General features: G+C 42.4%; 1 protein-coding gene across 1 annotated transcript in view; it reads left to right on the forward strand.

The window, feature by feature from the left end:
* The window catches only part of ERC2 (ELKS/RAB6-interacting/CAST family member 2), a 1,171,987-nt gene that overhangs the window by 646,396 nt on the left and 513,108 nt on the right, over positions 1 to 12,483 (forward strand). The window contains exon 8 of the mRNA XM_006892220.1: positions 5,795 to 5,932. Within this exon, the coding sequence (XP_006892282.1) occupies positions 5,795 to 5,932 (138 nt within the window). The remainder of the gene's footprint in view (positions 1 to 5,794; positions 5,933 to 12,483) is intronic.

Raw genomic sequence — 12,483 nt, forward strand, 5'->3', positions numbered from 1 at the left:
ACTAGGGATGGTAAAAAGTCAGCAAAAGAAGACGACTCTCAATGAGATGGATTGACCCAATGACTATATCACGTTGACTAGGTTATGTCAGATGATGAGGATGACAAAGGATTCAGATCTGTTGTTTATTTATAGAGTTACTGTGACTCGTATTTGACTGGACAACATATAACAACAACATATAGATGGTTTCTACGTCTATGCCATGGTCTTTGCAATCACTTGTTATGCGTCAGAGAGCTGGATGATGACTAGGGAGGCTAGAAGAATTGATACCTTTGAGCTGTGGTACTGCAGAAGAGTGTTGAATATATCATGGACTGCTAAGAAAACAAACAGGCTCGTCCTAGAGAGGGTTAAACCAGTATGCTCCTTGGAGGCAAGGATTCTGAAGCTTCGTCTGACATCCTTTGGATGTGTTGCAAGGAGGGACTAGTCCTTGGAGAGGGATGTCATGCTTGGGAGGGTGGAGGGACCGCGCAGGAGGGGAAGACTGTCTATGAGGTGGGTTGATTCAGTGACTGGGGTAATCGAGGTGGGTGTGTTGGAGAGAGTGTGATTGGCACAGGACAGAGCAGGGTTTAGGGATGTTGTACATAGGGTTGCTATGAGTTGCAAGCGACTCAATGGCACATACAACAACAATAACGACAAATTTAATGTCAGATACTTTGACTTCTGCTTTCTTTTTTCCACCTTAAAATTCTCCCACTTCCATTTATTCAGTTGGCAATTTTATGCAAACCTGCCTTTAAATACTTACACAATGTTGGCATTGTTGTATGCCATCAAATTGGAACCCACTCATAACTAACCCTCCAGTGGGTTTTCACAAGCAGTAAATCACATGGGAGGAGATTGTCCATCCTTCTCTTGTGGAACAGCTGGAAGATTTGTACTACGTGATTGCAGTGCAGCCTCTTAGGAGTCCACCAGAACTCCTTTTACACAGTACTGTGTGGTTTAAATGTACTAATAATTCCCAATTGCTGGCAACTTGGAAAAATTGTTTTCCATAGAGATTTTATTTAAGCATACATAATCTTTATTATTTTTATAGAAACTAAAAATGGTCCATTATATCACCAACCAGATAAACTCAGTTGTCATTGTAAAAAGTAATAAAACCTACGTGGTTAGAAATCCATTTGGAAGAGTAAAGCAATCTATGAAAATGAGTTAACACAAACTTCCCCCTAACTTCTGTCCACTTGGTCTTTCCCTAAAGGTCAGCACAGTTTAAATGCCTTGTAATTTAATTTTTTTCTGGTGAGGGAAAATCCCCCATTTCAGTAACCACATGTATGTACCTATTTATAGATTTATTTACACAGAAACCATATTCCCCTCACTGTACCTTGATTTTTTCCTGAGAAGTGTCACTCATGGCAACCTCTGTGTAGTGTTTCTTAAAGTTGCTACCCCAGTACATGCACCACCAGGTGTAACTCCAGATGTGTTAGCAAATCTTACCTGGGATACCAAAGGCTCTTCTGCTGGACTCTGCGATGGAGGTAAATTGATACATCACTCCACCGTCCTAGGAATCATCAGCCCATATTTCTGACTCCTAGCCCGTACCTGCATGCCAGTTTGCTGGGTTGTATTGAATTGATTCGGACTCACAGTGATCCTATGGTGTAGAGTAGAACTGCCCATTGGACTTTCAGGACTAGAACCTTTACCATGCAGTCCTCATCTCTTTGCTGTAGGGAAGTTTTGAGCCACTTACCAAGCAGTTAGCAGCTGAGTGCTTTAACTAGTATGCCACCGGGGGTTCCTGTCCATCAGTTGTTGTTAGGTCTACAGAGTCAAGTACAACTCATAATGACCGTATGAACAACAGCTCTGAATCATGTCATCCTCACACTCATAGAACCCCTAAACCTTGATCTCCCTAGCCTTCTCAGTTATGTGGTAGTATCCTCAAGGAGTCTTCTAGAAGCTCACAGCCACCTCCAGAGTGGTGTCTTACTCTGCCTTGGGGCTGATCATAACTGCCTTATCCAAGTTACAGTCTCCCAGGGCCCCAGTTCTTCAGACCCCCCTGGAGGCAAGGGCTACAAACCAGTTACCCATTGTCCCTTAAGTGACCCTTCAGGAGCCTTGTGTCTCCCAAGACTGCCCCCCTCTAGCTGGATGCTTGCCTTCAGACTCCATGTGAGGGCAACCTGGTTCCTGTGCCAGGCACGGAGCCACAGATCTGTCACGTGATCTCGTCCTTGCTTCTTTGTCCCTTCCCGAAACCGTTGGCCCAGAATTCCCTCCTTTTTGGCCCTCTATCCATCAAAGAAACCATTCATGTGGGTAGATAGCCAGAATGAGGCAGGGTGGGCCTAATCAGCTTGCGTGGAACCACAGTGGATTTGCACATACACAGATAGCTGCACAAATGGACCCTTGAACGTGGGGGCACATGAAAGAGCCACACTCTCTTATGAATCGGTCCTCTCACATTCTCTCGGCTGCTGGCTTCTTCACATAACTGTGCTTGTTCTAAATCAGCTATTCTGACTTGTCAGCATTCACACTCTTGCTCGCCCAGGTATTTGCTTATGGTGTGACTATTTGAACGTCTGTGTGGAACTGAGGTAGGCTTTGTTTTAACTATAAATGATAATGCCTTTTGCATTCTGTGTATTCTATGGAGAGACGGTGAATTCTCATGATAGCAGCAGACGTGGCCCACCTTGATTTTTTGTTGAAGGAGAAGGTTGGTTGTTTGATATAGAACCTGAGTTTCTGTAATGTCTTTCTTAAGCCAGAAAACAAATTGTCTTATGAAGATATAATTGCAAAAACAAGCCCATAATTAAAGGAAACGAAAAACGTAAAAACGGGGGCGGGGAATTGTAGCTCATCAAGATGGAACTGACTAATAGCTGACCCTCCAGCAGAATTTCTGAGGCTATAAATCTCAAGGGAGAAGATTACTTCTTTTTCTCCTGTGGAGATACTGGCGGATTCAAACCACCGGACATTTGTCTTTTAGGTTTGCAGCATATCACTCTACTATGCCCCCAAACCTCTCTGAATCAGGAAAAATGAGAGGAGAAAAAAAAAGAAAGGAAAGAAATAAAAATCAAAACAAACAAAAAAGTATTAGCTCAGCTGGAAAATTACTAGGGATGATAGAAGAATTGATGACGTTGAGTTGTGATGCTGGAAATACCATGGACTGCCAGGAGAACAAACAGGTTCACCTGGAGAGAGTGAAACCAGGCTGCTCTTTGGAGGCAAGGATTCTGAAGCTCCATCTGACATACTTTGGGGAGGTTGCGAGGAGGGACCACTCTCTGGAGAGAGACATCATGCTTGGGAGGGTGGAGGGACAACACAGAAGAGAAAGACCCTTGATGAGATGGATTGACTCAGTGACTGGGGTAATGGGGGTGGGTGTGTCAGAGAAGATGAGGTTGGCTCAGGATAGATCAGGATTCAGAGCTGTTTCCCATAGGGTAGCTATGAGTCATAAGTGACTCAGTGGCATATAACAGCAACAAAAGAAGATGTGGTGGTACAGTGGTTAAAGTACTCCACTGCAAGCCCGAAGGTCAACAGTTTGAACCCACCGGCCAATGCACGGGAGAAAGATGAGGCAGTTGGTGTCCACAAGACCCTGTGATCTGCTTTTTCCTTATGGGTCACAGTGAGAGTGACTCAACATTAAATGGTGGGTTAGTGAAAAACCCATTGCAACTGTTGGAAAAATTAGCCACCATTAGCCCAGATTAAGACGGTCTGTAGAATGATTCTCTTCATTTTCAGGGCTAATTTAGTGCTATTACTGGTACCACCTCTATCACCATTGTCTCCCCTCCCCCCACCCTTCATCATTAATGCTGCTACTATTATCACTGTTTGTGATAGCATTCCAGATGCATGCGAAATGAAGCAAGCAATAAATTTTTGTTTTGTTTTGTGTGAGTGATAAGTCATGAAACATGAATTTGAAATGATTTCCTGAGAAGGCGAGGGACAGATTGCAAACATTGAATGCACTTATCTTTTAAAGTTGTACTGCTTTTTTTTCTCCTTATCATTTAAAAACCCTTAATATGAATACATTGTTTGTATAGTAGGGTTGGGGTTTTTTTATCCTTAGATAAGAAATACATGGTTTGAAAGCCAGGAATAAAAACATGAATGATAATACTTACATGGTCCTGGAGAAGGTTCTTGCTGCTGCTCCCAAGCAAGTGTTATAATCTGCAATTTGGCTTGTTTATTTCAGGCTGCTGATAGGGGATAAAAGGGGCTGGTTGGTTGCCAGCACATGACTTAGTTGCCAAATGGAGTGTTTAGTACTTGCTACATTTGATTTATATCACAGGTTCTTCCCATTAACAGCCTACTGATGATAACCTACTTGGCTTTTTATGTGGTTACTTTAAAACAGCCACTTGACAACATTTGCAGTATCACAAAGTTGAATACTGAGTGGTGGAATGAACTGCAAAGACTACATGGATTCTGCTGTGCATTGGAATAATGCTCCTTACTTGTACAGGGTGCCAAGAAATGTTTGTCCATGAATTAGTGAATAAGTAGATCCTGTGTAACCTTTTCTCCGGGTCTCTCTAAAAAGGTTAGGTGTGAACTTGAGACTTTGAGGGTTAGTAAAGGAGTATAAATAGCAGTGCTTACACCTGGACCAATAGGAAACACCACAATAGATGGAGTAAAAAGTAAAGTTCTTAACAATTTCATTTTACTTGGGGATCTCTCCCAAAATTCCAAAGAGCAAGGATGTCATTTTAAAGCTAAGATGCACCTGGTCCAAACCATTGTCTTTTCAACTATCTCCTATACATGTGAAAGCTGAACACTGTGTAAAGATGGCAGAAACATCAATGCCTTTGAATTGTGGTGTTAGAGAAGAATACTGAATATTCCATGGACTACCAAAAGAAGGAACAAATCTGTGTGTGTTGGGAGAAGTACATCCCGGGTGCTCCTTAGAGATAAGATTGGTGAACCTTGGCCTCACGTGTTTTGAGCATGATGTCAGGAGGGCAGAAGTCTTTGGAAAAAGATATAATGTTGGAAAAGGGGGAAGTAGAGGAAGACCCTTAACAAGATGACCCAGTGACTTGAAGAATGGGCTTGAGCATTGTTGGTGAGGATAGTACAAGACAGGGCAAGGCTCATAGTCATGGTCAACTTGATGGCACCTAAGAACACAACATGTATCTGAGTTGGAGTTTCTGTGTGGTGGTGGTGGTTGTTGATTGCCGCCAAGTTGAGCACAACTCATAGTGATTGTAAGAACAAAAGGCTTGACGCCTTTTTCTATTGTCATTTATAAAAGTTCATAGAATTTCCAGAGGCATGTTGCTGACTAGAACGGACTGGAGAATCAAGGGACCTCAGAGGAAAGTTCTGCTGATCATCCTGAAAACGAGCTATTGTAAACTCTGTTGGGAGCAAGGTCCACTCTGACATAAGTGGGATGGCCATCAGTTAGAAATGACTCAGTGACAACCTTTGATACTGTCTCTCTGTGTGTTTTGTTGTTATGTGTCTTAAAGGGCTTGCATTTATATTGAAGGAGTTATTCTACCCATCTGTATTGATACTTACGTACCATCTGAATTAAATGGAAAAAGGAAGCTATCATCAAAACTTACTCAATTCTAAGTCAATGTGTGACTTTGTCATTTTGGCAATTTCCCTAATCTAAATCTAGTTTATATCTTAAACAGATGTCCCCTCCCCCCAGTAGATGTGTCAGGTGCATTGTTCCTGGGTATGTAATAAAATGTGCATTAAACCTGGCGATCTTTCTTTTTAGATTGAAAACTTGCAAGAACAACTTCGAGATAAAGACAAACAGCTGACCAATCTGAAAGACAGAGTGAAGTCCTTACAGACGGATTCCAGTAACACAGATACGGCACTGGCGACTCTAGAGGAGGCTTTGTCAGAAAAGGTGAGCGTGGACCTGGAATTGGCAGCGCTGGGATTTAGGGAAACATAACTTGGAGTTAATTATCCAAACATATTCAGTTTGCCTGTTTTCTACACCAACTAGCACCACCGCCCCCAGCCCTGCCCAGACCGTTCACTCGCATAGCCCTCTTCCTGCTGCACCCTGCAGCCAAGGGAGTCTTTTAGAACAACAAATTGGATCACATCTGTGAAGATTCTGTCTCTAAATAAGGCCAAATGTACTGGTAGTGGAGGTTCATAATTGAACAGACAATTTTGAGAGATGCATAGCCATTATAAGATGGAAGAAATAGACAATGAATGAAGATGTAAAATATGTAAGATACCAAGGAATCGTATTTCCTATGAAAGAAAACAATCCGAGTCTGCACAGGGTGTCAGGTTGGGGCCTCTTTGAGAAGGTGGCATTTAAAGAACAACCGAAAGAAAGTAAGGTGTATGTCCTGAGTAATTGTGAAGGGAAACTGTTCCAGATGCAGTGGAGAATAAGCACAAAGGGAAGGGTGTAGATTTTGTGCTTAAAAAGAAAATTTGTGTTATGGTAAAAGATTTAAAAAAAAATAAATGGGCAGGGAGGAGTCATGGGGTCACACTATTTGGTGAGTGGAGGGAGGAAGTAGAGGAAATGGGAAGGATCCAGCAGGGACCTGAAAAGGCAGGGTAATAGTTGGCATAGTTCAAGAGTGATTAATTTTATAAAACATAATGTATGGGAATGATTGTGTGAAACCCAGTGTATATGAATTTGTATGCAAACCAATATAAGATAACATTTTAAAAAATATTTAACTTTGAGGGATTAGGGAACTCTCTGCAGGGTTTTGTTTGGACTTATTTTAAAAGAATTACAGTTAATAAAGGAATTCATTCATTAAGTCCACCAGGTAAATACGTTGCTTATTGACTTTTTTTTTTTCTTATTGACTTTTACAAGTGCTTTCTAGCCCATTTAAACCCAAACCAAATCCACTGCCGTTGAATTTATTTGACTTATAGAACGCCCTTAGGAAGCTCTGGTGGTGGTTTAGTGCAGGAAGGAGTTGCCCTGCCATCCCAAAGGCACACAATCCAGATCTACCAGCTGCTCCTTGGGGTCGACAGTCTTCTCTGGTGTGATTTATAACCTGTGAAAACCCGATGGCAGGTCAGCTCTGAGAGGATTCTGACTCAATGGTGATAACAACAGTAACAATACTAGTGTGCTCTTGCAGAACTCCCACATAATGGTTTCCAAGGTCAAAAATCTTCATGAGAGCAGATTGCTACATCTTTCTCCTCTGCAGTGGCTTGTAGGCTTGAACCACTGACTTCTTCATTAACAGCCAAGTGTTTCACCACTGTGCCACCAGGGCTCCCTGGGTATTATTGTAGGTTTTATACCCTGCTGAGTGCTACATTGACTGTACTCTGCTCAGCACACAAAGGGTATGGATTTGAACTTGCAAATGATACATCCTTGCCCTCAACCCTTCCAGTTCTCATCAGTGTCAAAGAACTCGTGCCCAAGAACAGTGCAGGTAATGATCCTTGGGAATGGGCAGAAGAGGTGCTTTTTTTTATTGTACCTATGATATGTCACTGCAGTTTTAAGATGACGTTATAAGCATCATTATTTTCAAGGTCAGCTTAACACAAAGAAGTCTCAACTTTGAAAGTATGCAAGGAGAGAACACTTTTTTATTGTCTTTTTTGTTGCTTTGATTCTACAGGACTTGTCCAGACAGGCCTGGGGTAGAGATTTTCCCCTTGGACACTGTACTGAAAACTGATGGCATCCTCCCCAGTGGTTTCCATTAATATAGTGCCCCCTGCCTGAGATAACAGGGTGAAGGAGGAGACCCAGAGGCTGGTCTCCCTTCCAAGATTTCTGTTTTCCCATTTGTTAAATTAGGGGGATTAGATGAAATGGCACACAGTTCCTTAGGCCAGTGTAATTATAGGGTGCTTCCTTCATCACTCACTCAGAAGCACCAGGAAATGCCAGTTGAGAAGGAAAATTGTTGGGTCTCCTTTTATACTTAAGTGAATCAGAACTTTGAATGATATTGTTAGCTGCAATCAAGTCAATTTCAACTCCTAGAAACTTTCTACAGGACAAAGCGAGCTATTGGCCAGTTGTGTGCCATCCTCATCACCACCAACGTGTATGAGTTAACTGTTGGGGCAGCTTGGAGACTCTCCCTGACCTTTCCTGCTCCTCTCCACCAGTTAATGTGCTTCTCTAGTGATTGATCCTTCCTGAAGGCATGTCCATAGGAAGAGAGTTATACAGGGCTCTGCTGTCATGGGTATGCTTTTCATTAGCTGATTTTTGGAAAGAGATCACTAGGCCTTTCCTCCTCTTGGGAATCTGGAAGCTCTGCTGAAGCTTGTCCACCATAGGTGGCCCTGCTGGTGGCTGAGCGTCCACCATCACAGCAGCATACGTGCCACCACAGTAAGATAAACCGGCACAGGGGAGGGGTCTCTCACAGCTGGCCTTCCAGTGGGTCTCCGAGGCTGTAAATTGCGGGGAGGCAATTATTCATCTTTCACCCCTGGAGCTGCCAGTGGATTCGAACCACCAAGGAAGCACAACTTTGGGGTTAGTCCAAATTCCTGTAGACTAGACTAACTAAGCAGAAATCTGTCATTTTATGGGTAGATACTCATTATATTCCTGATAAACGAATAACATCTCAATTCAGAATTAGCTAATAATTATCTAATTATACTAGAAGACTTAAGTTATAAAAAATGAATGAAATAACTTTTCTGTGGGGCAAGATCTATTTTCAAAGATTTATATCCAAAGCTCTGGAGTAAACGTACACTTAAATAATTTTGGGGGGTATGTTGGCTCACCAGCTGCTAATGATTATGTATCCCATTTGTTGTTTTTAAATGATAAGATGTCAGTCTATATCTACCTTTTGATTTCTTAAAATTCACCGATGTTTATATGCACTAGGTAATTTTCTGTTCTTGGATGGAAAGTGCCTGGCAGGGTTTGTGTGTTCTCTAATTCTCTCTCATTCATATTCATTCTCTCGCTCTCTCTCTCTCTGTCTCTCTATATCTCTCTTTCTCTCACTCTCTCTCTCCTGGCCTTGTGAGGATTTTATTTATTTTTGTTTAAATCCAAAACCCATTCCCAATTCTGAGACTTCTCCTTGTTTTTTAAGTACTTCCCCTGAGGTGGAGAAGGTATCTAGGAATGAAAGCTAAGGTCTGTGGGAACCTGGCTGTCTTGAATTGTCTCCTTTGCTTGGTAGTTACCTCACCTGGGCCAAGCTCTGCTCTCCTCTGGGCCTCAGTTCCTTTCCTTAGGACACCAGGGTGTGTATCAACCTGGAAAACATGCTGAGTGAAATAAGTAACTCATAGAAGAATAGCTCTTGTAGTATTTCGCCGTTATGAAGTATATGAACAAAACTAATAATATAGACACCAAAGATTAAGAGTTTTACAGTAGCTGCCAGGGCCTGAAGAGAACTATGAGTGGCCAAATAATTGTGTATGAAGCATTGAGATTTTGTTTGGGAGGAGGGAAAAGAAAAGGAAATAATTACAGCAACAGGATTGATGCAGTTAAACTCATTGAATTGTGTACATAGAAAACTGCAATCTGCAAATATGGCACTATCTCTATTTTCACAACAGTAGCAAAAATGCACTTTTGAATTAATTAGCTGATCATAGGCAAGACCCATCACTAGAAAAGGACACATATTAAATTAAGATGCAGGAAACCCTCAATGATTGGACATGACACAGTAGCTTCTGCAGTGGACTCAGCCTCATGAAGACCATACAGATGCTGCCGCAGGACCAGGCAGTGGCTTGTTCTGCGGCACATACACTCTCCAGGACTTGGAGCGGACTTGATGGGAACTAACAAGTTCCTCTCTCGTTTGGAGCTCCCTTGATCGTGAATTGTTTGTGGGTCTGAATTCTTAGGCACACTAAATCGGAACTGCACCATAGATAAGGAGTTTATACCTGGGAAGGCTGGGAAGGGAACTGACATGAGGGAGGTTGAGTTTGGTGTAATACAGTTGAGACTGCTGGCAACTGTGGCAAGCTAGAGAGTCCCCGACCTGTCAAAGAACATTCCCATTTTCAGAAAGTGTGGTGCGTTAGCCAAACAAAATACTTCAGTGGGCCAACTTTGGCCCAGGAGCCATTCGTTTCCTACCCGTATTTATATCTACTTTTTAGCTTTCACAGCAATGAAGAATAAAAGGCAAATGCAGAGTAATTAATTTAGAAGGGATTTTCAAAAGCTATGCTGATCCGAATGTTAGTGCATTTAAAAAGCACAGACAAAGATGTTGGATCAGAGCTGGCACGATTCTGTATCCTGGGACAAGAAATAATAAAGTTATCTTAAGTAGTTGTTCCAGTGAGTGTTGAACTTCAGTGTGTACCCAAATAATCTTATCACCTAGGGAGCTTCTGAAAATACAGTTTCCTGGACTTCATTTCCGAGAGACTCTTAAGTCAAGTTACTCTACTATTGAGCACAGGAAACCCTGATTTTTATTTACAAGTCCTGCCCAGTGAATCCGATGCATGTGGTTTGAGAAGCAATTGGTAGAGTGACATTACTTGCCCCAAATTGAACATTATGGGCATGTGAGTCCTCTGTTCCCCCATTTTTCAGCCTAGACAGGCATCATTAATAAATCATGGCACATGTAGCTTTCCAGGAAGCCACGTTCACTGTGTCTAAGTCTCACCAGGGTTGGGGCAGCTCAAGAGTGATGATGTAGTGTTCCATCAAGTCAGAACCAACCCATAACTGACTCTTCAGTGGATTTTCCAAGACAATCAATCACTGTTATTGCCCATCTTTCTCCTGCGGCGTAGCTGGTGGATTCAAACCGTATGCCTTTGAGATTGTAGCACAGCTTCTTACTGCTAGACCACCAGGGCTTCCTCATGAGTGATGGGATGCGACTAAAACGTACACTTTCTGATCTTTGTGCTTTGGATAACACCACAGCCTTCTTTAAATGGTCTTTGCCTCACCTGATTCCACTTTTATCCACAGCTAATCAAACAGGTTCACTGAAACAAGTTGTTATTGTTGTAGTTTTTGTTGTTATGTACTGTCAACTCAGAACCAGTGCATAGGTGACTCTCCAGAAGGTTTTCAGAGGCTTTAAATTACCTGAGAGGAGTTTGCCCATCTTTCTCCTACAGAACAGGTGGTAAGACCTCACTACTGGAACAATATATAGTGAAAAATGAATAACAAAAAAGATTCATTAGAAATTGCTAATTCATCACAAGAGTCCACAATTAAGGTTGCATAGTGGAGTGTACTGGGGCAGTGGGAGGGGTGCGAGGGGGATTGTATATCAAAGAAAGAATTTTACTTTTCAAGGAGAGGAGCGAACTGGGGTGGGGGGGAGGGCTGGGCAGGGAGAAAAGTGCAACAATGAATAAATGGAAATCCAAAAGCTCTGTAAATGTTCATTAAAATTATTAGAATAAAATCTAAAAAAAATTTAAAAAAAGAAATTGCTAATTCATAAATAGGTGTAAACACGTGTTGTCTTTTGAACAACAAATGGAGCGCATTAGGCATTATTCACCATTTCTCTTGGATTATGGCTTCCCAGGGAGCATGTTACCCTTTTCCATCCCCAGGGACGTACTGAAACATTAAGAGCTAAACAATAATGCCGCTTGGTGAGTGAAGTCTGAATATGACTTGGTTCTGGGATCAACACACAGAAGCTCCAGCGTCGGAATCCATCAGTATTTAGAAAGCTGTTCCTGACAAGGGTGCCGTGGGCCCACAGCAGATAAGCAGTTGGGAAAGCCAGCTAGCTGGGAGCTGGAGGCCAGTGCCATTTGATAAAGCGCAAATAGATTGGCCTGGTGCAGAGCTGGAGGGGCGACTGAGGGACACTTGCCAATGCAAATAAGCCTCAAACAAGAGCACATTGTTGGAATTTCTGCAAGTTAGTTGTTAATCAAGGAGATCATGGCATATTAGGACCTTTTAACACATGTTTCTGACATCTGGCCCTGTGCGGCTGACAGTTCAATTAGTTCTGTGATTGACCGAGCAGTGTGTTGTAGTGTTGAGTCATCAATAACACTTGAAGGCATTACGGTGCATGCTGAGTTTTTTGTCACCAATGACTCATCGATAGCACAAGTGCTAAGAGCAGTTCAACCTGCTTTGGCAATGGCTCTGACACCATGAGACTGTCACCAGGCTTGTCGTGGTCCATTACCCTGAGCTCAAAGGCAAGGTGCAGGCTCTAATGAGAGTTGGTGTCTCTTTCGTCTGAGGTTCCCTGGTGTTCAGATGCCAACTTATGGATTGGGATTCAGACCCATCCACCCACTGACTCTGAGGGATTGACATGGAGATTGACTTCTGTGAATCCTGAAGCCTAGAGAAACCGTGAGACAGATCTACTCTGTTATTTGGGATCACTATGAATCCACCAGCTGCTCCTGGAAGAAGGAAGGGCATTCTTTTCCCAAGTGATTATCCGTTTCTGAAAACCCACTGGAAGGTCAGCTATG

This window comes from Elephantulus edwardii, unplaced genomic scaffold, assembly GCF_000299155.1.
Source record: "Elephantulus edwardii isolate Elephantulus edwardi_28Jun2011 unplaced genomic scaffold, EleEdw1.0 scaffold00113, whole genome shotgun sequence".
NCBI lineage: Eukaryota > Metazoa > Chordata > Mammalia > Macroscelidea > Macroscelididae > Elephantulus > Elephantulus edwardii.